Raw genomic sequence first — 22,505 nt, forward strand, 5'->3', positions numbered from 1 at the left:
GACCCATGTACACTGCTTACTAAAACTCTCTAGACTAAGATGCATGGTGCATATGCATAGCCATGTGTGGAATTGACATAGGGATAGGATCATCATTTGAAGAACATAACCTTTCTATACATCAGTTTCCCAATCTCTAAAATGAAGATAATAAAAGAAAACTATACAAGATACTACCCTTATTAGGCAATCTCTATTTTTTGTAATCCACTTAAAACAGATAAGGCTTCATCTACTAATATTTGTACACTTTGAAATTCTCGGATGAAACGCAAAGGAAGTAGGAAGTATTACTCTACTGCTTCACGACATTTTTTCTGGGAATGGGACAAAAAACTGCATCAGAGGTAGGTAGACAGGTAAGGTCAGATATTAGATATTAGAATTTTCCTGTACTCATTCACCCCTCCTCTCAGCTTATTGGTAGAGCGTTGGCCTCGGTGACATCTTTTCCATCTCTAATTCTTATGATTCTACTATTTTTACTACAATGCTGTGAACAGTGCTGCCATAGTGCAGTTTAATGAAACTCAGCACTGTTGTCTCTCTGAAGATTTTACAAGTTGTCGAAGGTCCTGACTGAGAGAAAGTCAGCCATGGCTGGGAAAGAGAGACTGGTAACACATCTAGAACAAGGCCTGTAACTAGCTAAATTATGTTTTAGACTTTTAGATGCATGTTTTCATTTTTATTTCCTTGTAACCCTTTATTTTTTTTACTTAACAATAGGGCATAGGTTAAGTGATGCTAACATGTTTGTTTTATTTTACTATTAACCAACTCAACACAGTGTTTAAAGGGAAGGGTATATTCACCCCAATTAAGTTAATAAGCTGTGATCTGTATTTGTGTCTTTAGTGGAACAAATTAACCATATTATTTCTCTGAACTGTCCAGGAGTGGGCTGCAGATTGCAGAAGGCACAGTTTTGGGAAAATTCAGGACTGGGAGTGTGTTGGGGATCATGCTCCTAGTAGTAACCGAGGCTGGTGGAAGCCAGCATAAAGCTGCAGAGCTGTAGAAAGGCTGCTAGTGTCTGAGCTGCTGAACCTGGGATGTCTAACACACAAACACTTAGGGTGTGACCTGCATGCTGGTAGGCTGCGTGTGAGCGGGCCAGGTTGGGAGCTACAGCAGAAAAGCGCTGTGAAACAGCCAGGGTTTACAGGGCAGACAGTAACACATCCCTTACTGGTCTGGATTGCACCTCCGAACGGATCAGAATGCGACAGATCTATATCTAGAAATGTTAAGCATGTAGGTATTAGAAAAGATAGTAAATAGCTTCATCATATCCATAAAGCTGTTTCTGCATCAGGCTGATGCAGAATGATGAGAATAATTTTAACATTGCACTTATAGCCATGAAAAATGTTGTATTACCTTAACTATTAATCCTTTTGAGTCTACCATCCATATCTTTTTGATGGCCTCACGTTCTGGTGTCCCTTCTTTTTGCATAGCCATAATAATCAGATTTGCTATTCCAAGGGCAGCCTTAAAAGGAGAGAGGGGAAAAGAAAATTCATATATGAAACTGGAAAAGAAAGAGAATGCAACAACATATGATACTATTTTTTAAAACTGTTAATTTCAGTAACAATTAAAGCTGTACAATTAGATCTTCATAAATTAAAAACACCAGAAAACGGATCTTTTACAATGCTAGATATGGTGGTGATAGATATATAAAAAACAAAGACAGTCAGATTCATGGCTCAGTTTTACTATGTTTATGCTTCCTCTTCTCCTCACATAATTAATGGAATCTGCTATTTTACATTAGACAATAAAATATGATAGAGATCAGAACCCTATGTGACTACTCTACTACCACCAATAAAGTTTGGTTTGAATAAAAATAATTTTATTGCATTTAAAACCAGCCCAATATATTTATATAGAGTGGAGTGCAGGGGTGGTACTGAAGTGAATATGGTCTCTGAGCACTGCAACCCTACACATGTATTATCTAGACAATGGAGAAAGCCAGGGAGAAGCAGATGATTACTTATGTGGTACAATTTGTACGCTAGAAGTTTATTTTCTTACATTCATCTGCCTATTAAAAGGAGCAAGATGAGCAAAACATGTTTTTGGTTTTTTTTGCTTTTTCACAAAAATCTACGAATTTTACAAAATATAGAAAAGGAGTACTTGTGGCACCTTAGAGACTAACAAATTTATTTGAGCATAAGCTTTCGTGAGCTACAGGTCACTTCACTGGATGCATTCAAGCTTATGCTCAAATAAATTTGTTAGTCTCTAAGGTGCCACAAGTACTCTTTTTCTTTTTGTGAATACAGACTAACACAGTTGCTACTCTGAAACAAAATATAGGGGTTTTTTCTGAGTCAAAGTGAAAACTGTCAAGTTTGCAATGTTTTTCTAAAAATAATCTGTTCTGAAAATTTTAGCAATAAGTAAGTCTATTTCTTTTAGCCACTTATAGTTTTAATAATTCAGAGCACAGACTGTAACTCAAGTAGGGTTTGAGATATTCAGACTTCATTAGACTTCATTAGCTCAGACTAGATCAGGGGTTCTCAAACTGGGGGGTCATGACCCTTAAGGGGTCATGAGGTTATTACATGGGTGGGTCGTGAGCTGTCAGCCACCACACCAAACCCCACTTCACTTCCAGCATTTATAATAGTGCTAAATATAAAAAAAAGTTCTTAATTTATTAGGGGGGGTCGTACTCACAGAGGGTTGCTGTGTGAAAGGGGTCACCAATACAAAAGTTTGAGAACCACTGGATTAGATGTTTCAGTTCTGCTTAGGTAGCATTTAGCCACAAACACATTATTTATTGAAGGAGAATTCACTAATCTTACATGATTATCTGGTTTTCACAACACAGTTTAAACAGCAAAAATAAATACAAATAAATAAATAAATAAATAAAATAAACCCAAAGCTAATATAAACAAACAAACCAACCCACCAAATGATACTCAAGATTCCTTTTAAAGAATAACAATTTAAATAGTATTTTATAGAATCCAAAGCACACTGGTTAAATTTTGACTGATATGACCACACCTCTTTGCACATTGTTGGCACTACTGGAAATAAATACTAACACTGATCTTTTAAGATGAGTTTTAATACTTATTCCAGATAATAATCTTTGAGAATGTAATACGATTTTTATTTTCCTATAAAAAACCTTTATTTTTGTTTTAAATTTCAAGAACCCTACACAACACACACTATATTTTATTAAGTAATATACAATCTCAATCTCAAATCATTCTTAAAAGAGCCCATCAAGAAGGCATAGCTTCTCTTATCTACTACTCGAGTATTCTGTAATTGTAGACAGTTGGTTGTTCTCCCAGAAAAAAGTTCCATTTTTCAGTTCTTTGTCTAGATGCGTGTATTATTACTGGAGTCTAGTTTTATTTCTTTTGAATGATATCACAAAAAAACAACAGAATACTGAATAATTTTGAATATCAACCCAGTACAAACACTAATCAGTTTGCTTCTTGTTCTTCACTATGCAATTTCATTGAGAATCAAACGGCGCCCCCCTTTCTTGCCCAACAGCAGCTTATTGTTTTGGGTTTTGCTTTAGAAATATAGAGTTTTATTCTGAATAAACTCATAGGGACAGAGATTGTGTCTTCCATTGACTTTATACAGCACCAAGCACAACAGTGTTAAACAGAAAAATATTTAACCAGAGATTCTTCCATTTGCTCAATATGGAGCAAAAGCTGCGGAATGATCTGTGTGCACCAAGGTTGAAAGCATCTCTAAAGTCTCCAATACATTCAGATCACTGATGCAGATATTGATGCTCTCTGTGGGCTTGATCTGATCTGGTAGATGCTGAGTGGCAGAATAATCACAGAAATGTAGGACTGGAAGGGATCTCAGTAGGTCATCCACTTCAGTCCCCTGCACTGAGACAGGACTAAGTATTATCTAGACCATTCCTCACAGGTGTTTGTCTAACCTGTTCTCAAAAACTTTCAAAGACAGAAATTCCACAACATCCCTGGATAATTTGTTCCAGTGCTTAACTACCCTGACAGTTAGGAAGTTTTTCCTGATGTCTAACCTAAATCTCCCTTGCTTCAATTTAAGCCCATTACTTCTTATCCTGTCCTCCATGTATAAGGAGAACTATTCCACATTATCACCTTCCTCTTTATAACAACTTTTTACATACTTAAAGACTGTTATCATGTGTTCCCTCAGTCTTCTCCTCTACAAACCAAACAAACCCAATTTTTTCAATCTTTCCTTGTAGGTCATGTTTTCTAGATCTTTAATCATTTTAGTTACAGTTCCTCTGGATTTTCTCCAATTTGTCCCCATCTTTAGCGAAGCGTGGTGCCCAGAACTGGACACAGTACTCCAGTTAAGGTCTTAGTGCTGAGTAGAGTGAAAGAATGTGGTTGAGGTAGACACATAGGCAAGGCACAGACTGACCAGAAATTGGGTTGCGGGCTGGATTTCTTCATAGGAGCTACTCACTCCTAACACTCCTACAAATACATTGCAGAATGTTTCCTTTTTTTGCAACACTAGGACCCTGTTGACTCATCTTTAGTTTGTGATCCACTATAATCCCCAGATCCTTTTCCACAGTACTCCTTCCCAGCCAGTAATTTCCCATTTTGTATATGTGCAACTGATTGTTCCTTCCTAAGTGGTGTACTTTGCATTTGTCCTTATTAAGTTTCATCCTGTTTATTTCAGACCATTTTGTCAATATCATTCTGAATTCTAATCCTATCCTCCACATCACTTGCAGCCCCTCTCAGCTCAGTATCATCCTCAAACTTTAGAAGGGTTTTCTATATGTCATTATCTAAATCATTTATAAAGATATTGAATAGAACTGGACCCAGGACAGATCACTGCAAGACCCCACTTGATATGCCATCCCGCTTCACTGTGAACCATTGATAACTACTCTCTGAATATAGTTTTCTAACCCATTGTGCACCCTCCTTATGTAGATTCTTCTAGGCTATATTTCCCTAGTTTGTTTATGAGAAGGTCAGGTAAGACAGTATCAAAAGCCTTACTAAAGTAGAGAGTATCAGGGAGAAGCCGTGTTAGTCTGTATCCACAAACACAACAAGGAGTCCGGTGGCACCTTAAAGACTAACATGCCCAAATAAATCTGTTAGTCTTTAAGGTGCCACCGGACTCCTTGTTGTTAAAGTAGAGAGATATCACATCTACTGCTTCCCCCTGATCCACAAGGCTTATTACCTTGTCAAATGAGGATATTAGGTTGGTTTGACACAATTTGTTCTTGACAAATATACGTTGACTGTTACTTATCACCTTATTATTGTTTAGGTGTTTGCTTGCTTGCTTATTTGCGCCATTGTATTTCCAGGTATTGACTGGTCTATAATTCCCTGGATTGTCCTTATTTCCCTTTTTATAAATAGGTAGTATGTTTGCCCTTTTCCATTCCTCTTAGATCTCTCCCATCCTCCACAAGTACTCAAAGATAACCACTAGTGTGTCAGAAATCTCTTCAGCCAGTTCCTTGAGTATTCTAGGATGTATTTCTTCAGGCTCTGTCAACTTGAAGACATCTAACTTGTCAAAATAATTCTTAACTTATTTGTTCCCTATTTTATCCTCAGATCCTACACCATTTACAAAGCTGTTCATTATGTTAGTCATCTGATTGCTGCTAACCATGTTGGATGATATTATTTGGATGTGCTTGGATTGGATGAGAAGGAAGAAGGCATTGCTGGCTCGATGGACTGTCCTGAGTTCTAGTATATTTATGTGCATTCTGAACTCTAGGGTACAGATGTGGGGACCCACATGAAAGACCCCCTAAGCTTATTTCTACTAGCTTAGGGTAAAACTTCCCCAAGGCAAACTCTTTGCCCTTGGAGGGTACGCTGCCACCATTAAGTGATTTAACAAAGAATCAGGGAAAGGACCACTTGGAGTTCCTATTCCCCCAAAATATCCCCCCAAGTCCTTACACTCCCTTTCCTGGGGAGGCTTGAGAATAATATCCTAACCAATTGGTTACAAAGTGATCACAGACCCAAACCCCTGGGTCTTAGGACAATAGAGAAATCAGTCAGGCTCTTAAAAGAAACAGAACTTTATTAGAAAGAAAAAAGGTAAAAGAAGCATCTCTGTAAAGTTAGAAGGGAAGCTAACCTCACAGGGCAATCAGATTTAAAACACAGAGGATTTCCCTCTGGGCAAAAACTTTAAAGTTACAAAAAGAAAACCAGGAATACACCTTCCTCTCAGCACAGAGAAAATCACAAGCCAAAACAAAAGTAAACAAATGCATTTCCTTGCTAGTACTTACTAATTCTAATGGAGTTGGATTGCTTGCTTTCTTGATCTCTCTCCGGCAAGCACACAGGACAGACAGACAAAAGCCTTTCTCCCCCCACCCTAGATTTGAAAGTATATTGTCCCCTTATTGGTCCTTTTGGTCAGGTACCAGCCAGGTTACCTGAGCTCCTTAACCCTTTACAGTAAAAGGATATTGTGCCTCTGGCCAGGAGGGATTTTATAATACTGTATACAGGAAGGTTGTTACCCTTCCCTTTATATTTATGACATGAGGGGGTCCAGATGTCCTGTACCATATGATCACCCTTATGAGCTCTCATACCTAAGAGGGAGGCATCAGTAATGATGGTTGCCTTGGGAGTCAGTGTAAGGAAAGGGATCCCCACCAAACTTTCTCCACCTTTGTCCACCTTATGAGAGAGTCCAAAACCCTGGACGGAACTGTCACCTTGTTGTTGATGTTGCCCCACTCTGGTGAGTTCATGGAGGGAGCCAGTCTTGTAGACAATGAAGATAAAACCTGGTGAATGGCATCATCTGTGTGCATGAGGCCCATCAAGGAGGGAAAGGAAAGTTCTGATTGAAGTGCAGAGTCTGATGGTGACTTGGTGTGAGAGAGCACTCATGGCCTGAAACCTCAAGAGATTAGATAAGCTCTTGCTTGGTTGAGTCCAACATCAACCTAAGTAGTTTATGGACCTCATGGAGGTAAATGAATTTTTTGTGGTTGAGGTAGACACTTAGGCAAGGCAGCAGACTGACTAGAAATTGGACTGCCTGCTGGATTTCTTCGTAGGAGCTGCCCATTAGAATCCAATTGTCAAGGTATGGGAACACAGTAAATCCTTCTCTTCTCACCAAAGCTGCCACTACTGAAAAAACAGGGTAAAGACCCTGGTGCTGTGGCCAGTCCAAAGGGGAGGACTCTGCATTAGTAACAATCTTGATTGAAGAAGATGTGGGATGGATTAATGTCTATTTGAAAGTATGTGTCTTTCAGACCCTCCTCTGAAGAGGAATTACTAATGCCAAAAAGAACATGTAGAATTTTAGTTTTCAGATGAAAACGTTCAGCATTCGTAGCATCAGCCTCCACCTCATATTTTTCTTGGGGATCAGGAAGTAAGAGGAGTAGAATCCCTTTCCTTCGATGTTGAGGTGGAACCCTTTCTATGGCTCCCTAGGGAAGAAGTGAGTCCAATTCCCGTTGGAGAATCTCCTTGTGAGAGCCATCCCTGAAAGGGAAGTGGGAAGGGTGTTTCTGGGTAGGATTTGTTTGAAACTTGATCAGATAGCCACCATGAATAACTTCTAGTACCCATTTATCGGTAGTTAAGGCCCTCCAGTTGTCAGCAAATTAGATAAGGCAGCTTCCAAAAAAGCTGAGGCAGAGAATGAAGAGGATTCAATAAAGGGACGCAGGTCTTGACAGTCCTGCCAAAAGAACCTTTGACTGAAGGTTAGAGTAAGATGTGGTGGTGGATGTTGCAGAGGCTGGGTTCCTGGGCTTATAAATCTTCTGTCTTTTACTTGATGGCTCCTGAAGACGTTGATAAAAGGGCTGACAAGGCAGCCTCACCCTCTACCCCGTGTGTGATGTCTTCTGTTGGGGACAGGTATAAATGCCAAGTGAGCAAAGAGCTGTCCTCAAGTCCTTGAGGGAGTGGAGAGATTGATTGCATCAAAGGGCAGATCTTGGATGGCACTCTGCACCTCTCTAGGGAAACTTGAGAATTAATCATGTCTCTCTTCATAACAATGGCCATAACATCCCCCCAGACACAGTATCTGTCATGTCCAGCACTGCCTGGGGGGAAGTCTTGGCCACCAATTTGCCTTTGTCAGTTAAGGCCTGGAAGTGGGCTTTATCCTTCTCATGGAGCTTGTCCTTAAAATTTAGAAACTTAGCATAACTGGTAAAATCCTATTTGGCAAAGAGGGCCTGATAATTTGAGATCTTGAGTTGGAGGGAGGTGAAAAAAGACTTTTCTCCCCAGGAAGTCGAGCTGCTTGTGTCCCTTATCAGAAGGAGTAGCCTTGAGGTGTTGCTGCTTGGATCTCTCTGTTGCCACCTGCAGCACCAAGGAGTTAGGCCATGGGGGTAAAAATAAAAACTCTCCCTCTCTAGCTGGAACAAAGTAACACTTCTTGGCCCTCTTAGGGATAGGAGCACAAGAAGCAGGAATGTGCTGAACTGTCTTTTGCTGGGTCCGTGATGGCCTCATTGATGGGGAGGGCCACTCAACCTGGACCGGAAGGCTGAAAAATGTCCAGAAATCTGTGCTGAGGCACCTGGACTTCCTCATGCTCAATCTCCAGCACTGGTGCCATTTTATGCAAGAGCTCCTGATACTGGTGATCTGGCAGAGACAGAGAAGATGGAGTAACCGCCTCATCTGGTGAAAATGATGAAATCGCTCCCGGAACTGTCAGAACCAGCTCACCACCTTCCTCAAAATGCTCGACAGCTATGGTTGGGGATAGATGGTCAATGATAAATAAGGCTTATGTACCAATCCCGGGTGTCCAGAGTAGGGCTTCCACAGCCTCCAGTAGGATGGATCAACTGGCGGGGGAGGATGCCATGGCATAAAGTACCACTTGTCTCTTGTCTAATCATGTCTGGCTGCAGGCCAGAATCCTGATCTTTTAGAGCTTCTGTCCAGGGCCACCTTTATCCGGAGTTGCAGGCCCTCCTGTGGAGCTTCCGACTCACTGGAAGAAGAGGCCAGATCCTGGACTACGAGTATAACTGATGGTACTGATAGCTGTGTATGGACACTGGTGGATGAGACAGGAAAATGACTCTGAATCCTTGGAATAGTCTCTTCCTCTGGTGTAACAATGTCCCCGAATAGAGATGGTCCTGATAAGAGGAGTCAATGTGGGTAAGGGACAGGAAATATGTCCTCTGGCGAGATAAAGGTCTCAGTTCACCCTGGTGGAGCAGTTGGAACCAGAGTATCCCTGGTCACGGGGAAGTTGGATCCATCTGGAGATGTGTTGCTATAGGTGCACCAACAGCTCTAGATTTGGATGGCAACACCAGAAGCTGTTTATCTTGAGCCTTTACCATTGAAATCGATGCTAGACCAGCAGATCCATATCCTTGCATTCCACTTTCTCCTGCCAAGATGATTTACTCGGGCTTAAGTCTTTAGCGCCCATGCACGCAGATTCTCCTGACTTTGATGGGATCAAAGAGGCTTCCTTTCTCTTCAGGGCAATCTTAGACCACCATGGTTTGTCCCTATGTCTATGAGAGTGCTGGTAACGGAGTCTGGCTTGGCTATTTACTGCTCGGTGGCACCTCTTCATGGTTCATCCGGGGAATTGGCTCACCACTGTCCGCACCCCATGAGGGGGTCACTCAACCCATTGTTCTGGTCAGGAGCTGCAGAGCCTCTTTTGTGGCTTAGCCCTCTGGCCAAGTCACCATCATTTTCCCCTTCCTGAGTATTATCAGAATCCCCTTCCTCAAAGACTCAGGCCCTCTCCATATCCACTGAGCTGCCTGCACCACTTCTGCAGCAACTGGTAGGGGAATATGTGCTCTCCCTCTATTCCGGATTATGATCCAGAGACCCTCAGACCAACAGTTCAGGTCTATCCCTCTCAGACAGTACTGTTCCTTCCCTGGACTGCTCCCTACCCTGCTCTTTCTCGGTCTTCTGTTCTGCACCTTGTATCAGGGAGCGTGACTGCAGGCTCACCTCATTGCAGTCCCCATCTATTGCAAAATTCCTCTTTATAAACCCCACCCAGCTCCTTCCCCAGCTGGATTTCATCAGCAATTACGCTTTAGCACTCCTTGCCTTTCCTCCAGGTATGAGTTAATTGGCCTAATAGAACCGTTCAGGCCTCATGTGAGGTAGACAGCCTAACACAGTGCCCCTTACTTCCATTGGAAGCGTTTCTTAGAACTCTCAGCCTCTATTTCTGAGCTTGTGCTCGAAGATGCACTGCCCACTTGCTTAGATTGATGTACAGGGTCAGTCCCCAGCCTGGACCTAATTGGGGTCTCATTGCCTTCTCCTTCAGATGTTTCCTTAGCTTCAGTTCCTGACCCTCACAACTTCTGGGGGGAAAGGAGTGGCAGATGCTGCACTTGGCTGAAATGTGAGCCTCCCCCAGGCAACAGAAGCAGTGTTGACGTTCATTGGGCACAGAAAAGGATCAAGGGCAAGAAAAGTTTTTGAACCCCAGAACCCTGGACATCATCCCAGCATTCTTGGGGGGGGATTTTCTCAGGGGGAGGAGAAAAGGGGGGAAATAACTAACTACTAAAACAATTATATACAAAAATACAATATATTTACCGCAATGGCACAGGAGAAATGAATCTCAGGACACCAAAGATTCTGACTCGGACCATGCGGCAGTAAGAATGAACTGAAGAGGCATTGGTATGCAACAACCTTTATGCCCTCAGTTCAGCGCACAACGAGAGCTACTGAGCATGTCTGGGCCAATGGATACTGATTGTAAAAAAATTCCAGACTCAGGTGCATGGTGCTCATGGGTACCCACATGTGAAATACACATAGGGGCTATCATTCAAAGAAGAACTTGACGTTTTAATAGCGGACTATAGTTCATCTGATCAAGATGGGTATTTTCATAGGATGCTTTGGGAAAATTAAAGGAGTTTCGACAAAATGTATATTTGAAGTAAGAAAATTTTTTTGCAGGTGATTGTTATTTAACCTAATAAGTATCTTATTATGGATCAGATACATGCAACTTGTTCTGAAATAAAAGCAAGGTTTTCACATGAGAAGCTTCCTTGCTGTATAATAAAGATACCTCTCCAGCTCCCTGGAACAGGATATTGTGATCGGACAGCTTGTTCTCAGTGATACGCAGAGCTGCTAGAAGACCCGCAACAGCCACAGACGCTGTTCCTAAAATACAAAATGAATAATTTTGACTACTCTTGAAATAGTAATTGCAAAGTCTTAAGTAAAAATTATCAATGATTTCGAAGTACTCATATAGCTAAAAGATGCAAATACTTGAGAGTTAGCAATTACAATTTAGATGGGGAGTCGTTTGTTTGTTTTGCTTTATACTTTGTTTTTATTAAATCAGAGATAAACGAGACTAATAACTTTAGAATAAAGTAAAATAAAGATTATGATCTTGATTCTAATCTCAGCTATGTTAGCATGTACTCTATCTTGCCAACCACACCACCTAGTGCTCAGAATTCATTTGACCAGATCTCAGGAACTGAGCAAGATCAGACATGGTCAGTAATGGGAAATGCCAACTCCCATTGGCAGGATGCACACTAACTAAGGCAAGAGTTGTATAGAGACCTTTGCTTCAATTAGTGTGCAACATGAAATGAGAGGTTATTTATCTCTTACAGTAACTGGAGGTCTTCAAGGTGTCTTTATGTACATGGATCCCACTGTAGCTGTGTGTGCCCCATGCAAGTGAGCCCAGAGTCTTAGTTGCAGCATCCCCTGGGGCTGCACATGCACATAATGCATGCTCTTGCACCCCTTCTGAGGAAAGAAAGGGCAGAGCAGCTCCAACCACCACTCAGTTCCTTCAGCAACACAGAATATCCCAGTACAGGACTGTGTCAGTGGGGAAGGAGGGGGAGTCACAGGATCCCTGTGGACAAAGGCATCTTGAAGCACTCCAGTTACTGTAAGGTAGGTAACACCTCTTTCTTCTTACAACAGTTGTCTACATGGATCCCACTGTAGAGGGCTGACTAGCAGTTATCTATCAAAGAGGGGTGTGATAGGACTCCTATTTAAAGAACATCTGTAGGACAGCCCTGCTAAATTGGGCATCTGATCTAGAAGCTGCCGCAATGGAGTAGTAATTAGTAAAGGTATGAACAGAACCCCAAGTAGGTGCCCTACAAATCGAGGGGCCTGCTGTCAAGGCCTATATTTCACTCATCCTGCAAGCTGAAGTGATAGCTGAAAAATGCAGTTTTCATGGAAAGATGGAACAACAAAAACACAATGACATAGGTTCAAAGGTAGAGTCCATTAATGCTAGAAACGCCACATTCATCTCCCATGTAGGAAACATTTCCTTTACTGGTGGAAATATATGAGTCAGCCCTTTAAAAAATCTTGATACAGTAGGAAGGGAAAAAAACAGAATGACTCCCAACATGTGTAGATTGTGACTGATAGATGTAATTGAAAATCCTGAGTGCTTTCGCAACAACTGGTAGTCCAAGATAAAAGAATCAGAAGACTCTCAAAGTTGAATGTCTTTCAAAAGTCCACAAGTAAAACTAAATGGAATTGTTTTTATACGTTAGCCTTTCTGCTCTGAATTAAAACCTTTTGAACTGCCTTGGAACAACTGCTATCAACAGAATTCAACCAGGTAGCTTCCATGCTGTCAGATATTGAGCACCAGACCAGGATTTTGAAAAATGTATGGCAGAATTGGAAGTGGAAAGAGTAGATCTATTGACAGGTCAGAAAACGAAAGCAGATTTGTCCAAGCATTATTATATCAGACTTATCCTGATGTATTTTCCGGGGAATTAATTACAGTGTGGGGAGGGGAGGAGAGACAGCAGAACCTTTCCCCACCAAATCAGAAAAGCATCCGTCAGTGAACCTGGACTCACACCTTTTTGGGAGAAAAGTGGGGGCACTTTTTGTTTACAGTGGTAGCAAATAAGTCTATTGAGGGAACCCCCCAGCTCATTAATATTTGATCCAGAATCGAGTCTTTCAATTCCCTCTCAGGAGTGACCGAGCCCTTCCCACTGAGACGATCCGCCAACTTTTTGAGAGTCCCTGGTAAACGAAGAGGTACCAGGTTGATTCCCACAAAAAAAATTCTCTTCCTGACAGAGCGGAAGACCTTGCCCCACCTTCTTTGTTTATATACTGTATCACCATTGTATTGTCTATTAGAGCCTGGCAATTATACGCTGAAGGAGGGGTAAGAAACCCTTGCAGGCTAGACAAACATCTAAGCCCTAATAAATGTATGTGTTAGTGAGATCATAGGCTCTGAATTGGAGACTGCCTAAATGAGAACCCTAGCTGTGTGGATGCATCTATTACAAGCATCTTTGAGGGGGGATGGTTGGTGAAATAAAATACCTTGACAGATTAAATGGGGTCTGTCTACCAAGACAGAGATATCAGTGCTCCTGGAGGAACTTTTACCAGTAAGTCTATGCTGTGTCTGACTGACTGATAAACGGATCTTAACCACCCCTGAAAAGAGTGGAGACGCAGTCTTGCATGTGGAGACATGTAAAGTACAAGCTATCATGTGAGCCAGCTAGCTAAGACAAACTCTCATTGAGGTTTTGGCTGGGAATGGAGGTTTGTTCTAAAGAGGTTCTATGATTAATTATACAAAACCTCTGAGGAAGGAATGGTCTGGCTGATAGAGTTTATAGGGGCAATGTCAGATTCTAGTGATTGAGTACAGATGAGGGTGCCCTACATGAGTGAACCCTTGGGTATATACCCTACATGGCTCACTGCATGTCCAAGCATTGCCTCCCACATCTACACTGCTATTTGTAGCAGTGTAGTGTCTTGCTGCCTCCCTGCTGCCAGAGCCTTTCCCCACCACAGTGAAAGATTCTGTCAATAGGAAAAAGGTTCCTGTAGGAGACTTTCCCTGCTGCGTGCAGCTACACACTGCAGTTGGTGTGGACACAGCCTGCCTTTCAATGCGGTATGTAGCTACACGTACCCTACATGCCATCTTAAGCATAGGCAAGAGTAGACAAGGTCTTAGATCCCCACTGCTCCCCAGTCCATGTCTCTTTGCACTTATCTGATAGAGAGCAGCCACTGAGCCACAGGCAACTGGACCAAATCCACCTCCCCTGGCTAGCAAAAGCCACGTGGCATATGTGCTATTTGGAACAGAGCAGGCCATGGCAAAGTGGGGCTTCTTGTTGACCATAGGATGTATCAAATGGGGTGGGGAAGCAGCCAAGGGGGATGCAGGGGAACTGTATAAACCAAGAAGGCCCACATGTGAGTGAACAGAAGCTGCTGCACAGTGTTGCCAATCTCAGTGATTTCTTTTGAAATGTCAAAAATTTGTGCTTTTTGAAGTACGCTGTCATTTGGTAATTTTTGGGCGACTTTTCACATGTGATCAGCGAAAACTCGAGTTTTGAGGTTGGGAACACAAGAGAAGTGTCAGTCTGGAAAAAGAACAGTTGTAAGCAAGGTAAGGCGAGTTGTGCCTTGCTGCTTTAGGGAGCAGCCTGTTTTGGGGGTCTTGTTCTGAATTCTAAGAAATAAAGTAGTGTTACATTGCAACCTTCTAGCAACATAACGAGAGTATTCAGAGTATATTTTTTTTCTAGTTTCTCTGTGTGTATGATGTGAACATACCAGAATGCTGGGATTCTACTTATCAGAGTGCCTGACACTCTGCCGCTAAGTCACTAGGCAGGCAAATCTATTGCGTTTCAAACTATAATTATGCATTGCTGGTGTACCAATTACAGCTGGTAACCTCTAGTGAATTCTGGGTTTCCCTATAATCCTCTATTTTAAATGAAAAAGTTAAGAGTTTTCATAACTATACTATTATAGTAATATTTTAGGTTTTTGCTCTGGGCATTTTTGCATGTATTGTACAGTATGATTATCGATTTCTAATTAAAGTGGCGCAAGTAGGTGTCACTGTAGTAATGTACTAAGATCTGAGGATTAACATTTATTATTAATTCATTAATTTTATAAAAGGGCAACAGTTTTAAACAAACTATTGTAAAAGAACTCCACTTTTGTTTTCTTCAGCCATTTTCTGTAAAATGATAAAGATCTAGTTCTATTAGAGTAGCCAGCTCACTATCATTCTTTGTTGTTGGCAGTAACTGTCATCACTCCTCTTCAGCAGTTTGCCTTATTTGTTCTTCATGAAAAGGGGGGAAAAATGGCAGTGTGAGCAGCAGATTTGTTTAACCGGAACTACTGTGACGAATGGTTTGACCTTACATTTCACCATGCAGATCAGCTGCAGTTTCTGGAAAGACAATCAAAACACAATCTGCACCAGGCAAGTGCCAAAACATAAGATGATCTTGTGAATATTCCAGAATATGAGAAGAACTCTACCGCTATTCTATACCATCACAAAGACTATGGAAAAATAAACTCTGAAAGTTTTGACAACAGAACATGGCATTTTTCAGGGGGGTAGTAAGCAGCTGTGAAAGTTAACATGCTGAAACAATTTTTTCTAGCAGAGATGACAAATCCCCTATTACAACTAAATTCTAACCCACTCGAACATTATGGGTATGAAATTTGGAAGCAAACCCTACCTTACTGAGTTGTTTGTATTCTTCCCAAGTTTCTGTTGCAGTTCCTGTTACTGCTATTGGCACAGCCCTGAGCCAGAAGCATGTTGGCATATTATTACTTCTTATTCTTCTTCTTATGTGTTTTAGGGCATAGCCTAAGGTTCGCAATCACAGATTGAGACCTCATTGTTTTAGGCACTGTAGAAAAGCTTACTAAAAAGACAGTCCCTGCCCCAAAGCGTTTACAATCTAGGTTACAACCAAATACAATAAGAGAGAAACAAACAAAGTGGAGGATGATAGGTTTATATTTATGGATTTTATTTCATTTTGACTTAGAAGAAATTAAAAGGTGCCCATGGCTCTGAGTGATCTCCCAACTATTTACAATTACAAAAACATAATGCATTACAAGCAGCTCACACTTCTGCCAAGCAGAAACACATAAATACTAGCATCCCTGTATGTAGTCTGTACCTCATTCTCTCTACTTCTTCTCAAAGGCCAGGTGAAACAAATGAGCTCTGCAGTATGCCCTCAAAGTCAATAAATCTGGGCTAATCTGGATTTGGGAGTTTTGGATGAGGTAAAAGTACAGCAAGCACAGTTTATTACAATGAGTGTTAGGAACATCTAACTCCCCATTCTTTCCCACTACAGGGTAGAGAAGGCAAAAGAGGCAGAAAAGAGCCCCCTCTCCTCTCTCAGCCCCCAGTGAGGAAAAAAGGAAGACCATGATCTTGGGGATGGGGAAAAGAGTTCAGTCCCTTAGTGGAAGGGACGAAGGAGGGAAGTGAGGGAAGTCCAGTGCCTAAGGGTGGCTTAGAAGGGAGCCTCACATGAGAAATCCACCCCTGGCTCCTTCAGAGGCCCTCTCAATAAGACCCCCCACTAGAGACTCTGGCTAAACACATTTATAAATATTCTAGGGGCAACTTGGTGGCTTTTATCTCCTCCTTCCCTACCAACATCTTCAAGAACTGGTCCACTCCCCCAACTTCATTCTGGAGTGGGGAAGGTAGCCCCTGACTCCAATCCAAAGGAAAGAAGAATTTTAAAGAAAGACACCCTTTGTTCCTCCATCCTTCAGCTGCATATGCCTAGTTCATGCTGAGTGGATGGGATGGCTACATCACCTTTTATAGGCTTAGTCCAATTAAAAATATCTATTTATCAACCCCAAGTACAGATGTAGAGAAGCCTGCCTATTAGGAGAGGGGTTTTAGCAATGGAAAAGGTGGGAAAACATATAGTAAGGACTTTGCCAGCTTTACAAGAGGTCATTCACCACTTCACATCCCAGATCCTGACACCTACAGAGGCCGAGGGGCACTTTATTTACTGTGTACAGATTTAAGGAGGTCAATCGCCAGCCCACCAAACTGACAATGGTAAGTAAAATATTTCTACATGCAGCAACCACTCTGATAATCAGACCTCCTTCTCATAAGTCTTGGTGTTCATCTCGCTATTGGTGGGCAGCGCAAATAGAGATAAGAAACTTTGCTCCACCGAGGACAGTAGAATTTTTCTCTGGTGTACAGCAGATTGTGTTCTTGACAGTTATAAAGAAACTATCAGACCTTGACTGTCATGACCAGAACTGGTCTATTATCCATGGAAGGAGCAGCAATACTCTGAGACCTCAATGAATCATTGTGGTAGATACTGTGTTCTCTCTGGTACCCATTTCCTAAAATGAATGGGGTAGATACCTTAAAAAAAACCCTGATTCTCTGCATTCACCAGTTTTGGGAGTGGAGAATATACAATTGGAGCTAGATCTTGGCCAATAGAGGAGATTGGGTAAGAAGCAGAAGAGATACTTGGAATTCCTGGATAGGTATCATAGGTACTAGATCATAGCAGCATGTCTGTGTATAAGATCAGAATTCCTAGTAGGCTCCAATAAGAATTGTATTTTTGTTTCTGTGACCCCAGTTGTTTTTCATTATGACCATCTTGATCTTCTGTTAGCATTCTTCTGAGATGAGCTCTTGTGCCTGACAGAAGGATGAATACTCTCTGTACAAATCTCTGATAAAAAAAATTGGCCTGGAAGAGATAAATGAATTTCCTTCTTTCTTGAAGGGAATGTTATTGTTACCATGATCCTGGAGAGGGACCCTAGGAGCATATGTAAAATCAAATAATCAGAGCTGGGAAAAGAAAAAAGCTGCCATCCATCTGCAAAACATAAGAATTCTCTGAGGATGGTAAAATGGGAATGCTTTGCAGACAAACCTCCATTAGGAATTTATTTAGATGTTTCAGACAGCTCTGTTTATCCCTCAATTCTGTAAGTCTAGAAATAGGATGGGGAGTGGGTTGCAGTGGTCCATTCCGAAGTAGATGATGGATGATCCCATTCTGGTTGTGGACTTTCTATGAGTTACTGACACTGGGAATGTGACAAAGCTGTTCCTGAAATTCTTTCACAGCTCCATAGGGTCTCTCTTCTGGTCACTGTCCAGCGACCTCATTTTATCAAAACTATAGTTAGCCCTTTTGATCCCAAACTGAGAGAGCCTGGTGGTACCAACCAGCAGGTCTCACTCCAAAAAGGGCTGGTTGGGAGATGAGCAGATAGTGGTGCAGAAGGAAGGCCTGGCTGAGTTGTCAGCTGTTGCAGAGGGAGAAAAAAAAATGGAGGGAACCTTCAGGAGGTGGGGCATTCCCGTGCTGCATGTGACTGAGATCTGTATTTGCCCCTAAGCTGCAAGCAGGCTGAAATGCCCACAGTAAGGGATCTCTAGACACTAGCATGAAGAAGAATTGAAGTTAAATTGCAAGGGAAGTTATATCACACAGCCTTAACTCTTAAAAAGTTAATTAAATGAATGTCTAGAATTAGATGGAGTGTAGGATGTAAATTAATAGGGAAAAGGAGAGGAATAAAAATAGGTCACTGGACGCCTGGTGTACCTATCCCCCACAGTGCTTGGTCTGAAAAAGGTGCCTGTGGGGGTCTATCACCATCACCACTACACGTGCCCTTACATCTGCTCAGCAATTAATTCTGTCCCTCAATCCCCAAACTGATCTTGTCCCCACCAGTCCCCCCTCAATTCTGCCCCAATCTGTTCCCCACATCAGCTCTGCCCCCAGCAGCTCTTGGGGTTCTTCATCTCTCCCAGGCCTAGGGGAGTAGCTGCAATTTGGGGTCCACCTCCCCCTTCCCAGGCTGTGTGTTGCAGAGAGAGGGGAGAGTTGTCCCACTGCTCATAGAAGGAGAGCAGGGACGACGGAGCAGAGCCACCTTGAGCTGCTAGGTTCTTTCCGCCTCCCTACCTTCCAGTCAGAATGGTGTCAGCGGCTGAGGGGAGAGCACAGAGTTCTGACTGCTTCCTGCAGCAGCCATGATCAACTGCAGTTCTCCAGGAGCCAGGCTCATGGGAAAAGAAGCCAATCAGAGGGGATTTTGCCCCAGCCAATGGTAAAACTGCACTCCACAGCGACCCAATGAACTTTTTAGAAATTTAATTTCCTGGGTTTGCAGCCCATTGCACTTCAAGCACTTCCTATCTTCTAAGCACCCAAATAGAGTAGGATGAGAATATTTTACCTTGAATGTCGTCATTGAAAGTGCAGTACTTGTTACGATACTTATTCAGGAGGCGGAATGCATTGGCATTAGCAAAATCCTCAAACTGAATAAGGCAATTCATGCCATACCTAGAAATACAAAGGAAATGCAAATTTAAAATAGGAAACAATGCAATGTTGCACATATAAAATTGGAAGCCCTTGGAGTCAGATTTTGGATCAGAGTATAATAAAAACTATACAGAAAGTCATGAGCTTCTGTCCTATATTTTGTGTTATTGTACTCATACACGTTACTTGGAAGGAAGATTTTGGACTATTCACACACCTTGCCGGGTTCTAAATTAATTAACTGTTCAGGAAAAAAGGCCTAGGTTGCAGACATCTCAACAGGAACCTTTAGGGAATGTGTACCAGTAGTCAAGTAAAGGAAAAAATAGGACTCAGAGGGAATGGGATGGAAAACACTGAATTTATTTTAATACCATTATGCAAATCAACAGGATGCCCCCAGAATACTGTGCTCAGTTTTGATTACCCTGTGTCAAAGAGAAATGAGCAGATATTGAGGGAATTCAGACACAGGGAACAAAACGATTAGAAACAAAAAATAACTACAGAGGCATTGGCCATGACTCAGTAGTTAAAGTTGAGTTTAATTTTGTACTTAAAGCAGGGATGTAACCTCTTTGGTATGAATAAAAAAGCAGCATCTCTTATCCAAAGTTGCACTATCTACTGTTTGAGTATACAATGAATTTACAGTAAATTAACAAGTAAATAGTTAATTAGTTCATGTTAAAATTAATTAAAAATGCATCATTTCAGGAAGTTAACATCAGTTTCAGTCTTTTCTTTCTCGTGATTGATCTTAAGAATGGAATGACACAGACTCTTCAAGCATACCATATAGTTAAAATTAATTAAAATCTTCTGCATAGGTTACATTTGGAGAAATTAGGACGTAATTAAACTAAATTATTAATGATTGCTGTATCCATTTGATGTGATTATATAGGGCAGTTCAACAGCTCAGGTAATTCTAAAATAGGGCCAGTGTAACATCAGAGGTAACTCAGCCAATTACGATGCCAATTCTATAGTAGTGAATCAATATAAGGGAGACTGGACAGGTATCAAGATGGTAGATTACTTGGCTCAACTCTCACTGTTCTCTAATGGTTCTGTGCTTGCATGCCAGCTTGAGCAGTAGTGTTTGCAAGACTCTTAATAGATTGATGCCTTGACTCCATTATGCACCAAAGCAGCACTGCCAGGGAGCACAGTGGGAGCCTTTTAAAAATGCTAATCCGTCTTTTCGCATAGCATCAATCTCTATACATTTCCCTCTAATCCAATAGATCAATTGCATATTAAGGGCCAGATTCACCAGTTTATGTTAGCTGTTTTGTGCTTGTCTGGTACACTGATGAATTTGTCCTTCGAAGTTTTTTTTTAAAGCAATTTTAACATTGATACAATGTATCTTCAAATCATCAGAAATACTGCATGGTAGCATTCTCTTTGCATTTCTTGTTTAGAGATCATGTGTGATATTTTTAATACTTTTTTAAAACCAAGGAAATTGAGACAAAACAATCAAAACAAAACAACCTGCCCCACACACAAATTAAGATGGAATTAAGGCTGAGAATACAATTAGTAACTTAAGTGTAAACAAAAACACCGTAGGTATAGGAAAACACCAAGAGCTACAAGCATAGGAATTTCAGACTTAAGGCTAACACTAACTTCCCCCCCATCCCCATTTTCAATGGTATGGAAATGCACAGCTAAGACACTTAAACAACCTTAACTCTACCTGTAATAACAAGAGGGGAAAGATATGTTAAAAAATCTGTCTTTAAAATCAGTTTAATCTAATTTGCAATCATACACACTATAAAGCCCTAATCAAAGATATGATTATTGAATGGTATTGTTGGAGACCCCAGGGCATGGCCACTAGTTAAGTTGAGGGGATGGAAGGCCATAAGGGTCGAGGAGGTCTCCCTGCTGAAGGCCTAAGGGCTTCTTCTCAACCCCCCCTTAATAGAATTCAGGCCTGGCTGGTTTGAGTAAGCTCGTTTGCTCTTAAAACAATGTTGCAGCCGCAGAAAATGCCTCATAGTGTAAGGTTTGCTGATCCAAGTTAATGGAGAGACAGCTACAAGGCCAGACAGGATGTGCTGGTTGTTTAAGTTGCTAGGAATGCTTGTTAGAGGTTGCAGGAAATAAACATTGTTTCAGAGTAACAGCCGTGTTAGTCTGTATTCGCAAAAAGAAAAGGAGTACTTGTGGCACCTTAGAGACTAACCAATTTATTTGAGCATAAGCTTTCGTGATCTACAGCTCACTTCATCACTTCAATTTATTTGAGCATAAGAGTGAAGTGATGAAGTGAGCTGTAGATCACAAAAGCTTATGCTCAAATAAATTGGTTAGTCTCTAAGGTGCCACAAGTACTCCTTTTCTTTTTGCGAATACAGACTAACACGGCTGTTACTCTAAAACCTGTCATTATGCAAGGCACTGCATTTAGCCATATGGAGTGGAAATCTATCAACTGCATGAAAAAACTTAAACATTGTTGTAACCCATATAAGGAAGGCAGAGTATTTGTGTAAAGTTTTGATTGGCTAATGTGTAGTGCGGTAGCATTAAGGAATATAAGTGTGTGTAATGACCTGCTCTGATGTGCAGGATTTGAGATTCTATTCTCCCTGTACCTTGTTTGCACTTGCAAATAAACTTTTCTGCTTCTCCACCCCATTGTGATTATTGAGTGAAGCACGCCAGGTAATGAACCCCTGCTGTTGTTTTGCCTCTGGGCACTGAGTACTATGCCACTATCTACAATGAACAACAGCAAGGCAAAATCTCAGATCCCCTGTTCAAAAGCACATAACCCAACTGCCTGAGCTAAATAAGAATCTTCTTTAGTTGTGAGCAGTATAGACCCAAGATATACAGTTCTGATAGAAGAGCAGTTCTGATTCCATCCAGAAAAGGTAAGTGTACACATACACAGTCGCCTGTTCATTACAATATTTAACTCAAGTCTAAAGTGTATATTAGTGCAATTTTCCTTTAAAACTCAGGTGTACTAGGCAAACTACATTGAGCAAAACCATAAGATAAAAACAAAAGCAAACAATTGTTGTGACCATATTTATCTCTATGGAAAATACACATTTACAGCCATATTACAATTAGCCAGAACAGAAAGGACTCCATTGACAATAATCCCTGCTGAACATATATCTTCAGATTTTATGGGAAATGCTGGCACTATTTGAAACATTAATTAGAGGCCAATGGTTAAAAAGGAAATCTGTTGGTCAGTAATTCGGTATAGTAAATCATGACT

At 41.3% G+C, this 22,505-nt stretch overlaps 1 protein-coding gene across 2 annotated transcripts in view; it reads right to left on the bottom strand.

Moving 5' to 3' along the window:
• ME1 (malic enzyme 1) overlaps positions 1-22,505 on the bottom strand; it is a 342,941-nt gene that overhangs the window by 49,791 nt on the left and 270,645 nt on the right. For both annotated transcript variants that reach the window (XR_012157982.1, XM_073336566.1), the window contains exons 7-9: positions 19,155-19,264; positions 11,119-11,216; positions 1,384-1,497 (exon numbers count right to left, since the gene is read on the bottom strand). Coding sequence is in view for 1 of the 2 variants with exons in the window: in XM_073336566.1 (XP_073192667.1) it covers positions 1,384-1,497; positions 11,119-11,216; positions 19,155-19,264 (322 nt within the window). In the remaining variant the exon portion in view is untranslated. The remainder of the gene's footprint in view (positions 1-1,383; positions 1,498-11,118; positions 11,217-19,154; positions 19,265-22,505) is intronic.

The sequence above is a fragment of the Lepidochelys kempii genome, chromosome 3 (assembly GCF_965140265.1).
Source record: "Lepidochelys kempii isolate rLepKem1 chromosome 3, rLepKem1.hap2, whole genome shotgun sequence".
In the NCBI taxonomy this organism is placed as follows: Eukaryota; Metazoa; Chordata; order Testudines; family Cheloniidae; genus Lepidochelys; species Lepidochelys kempii.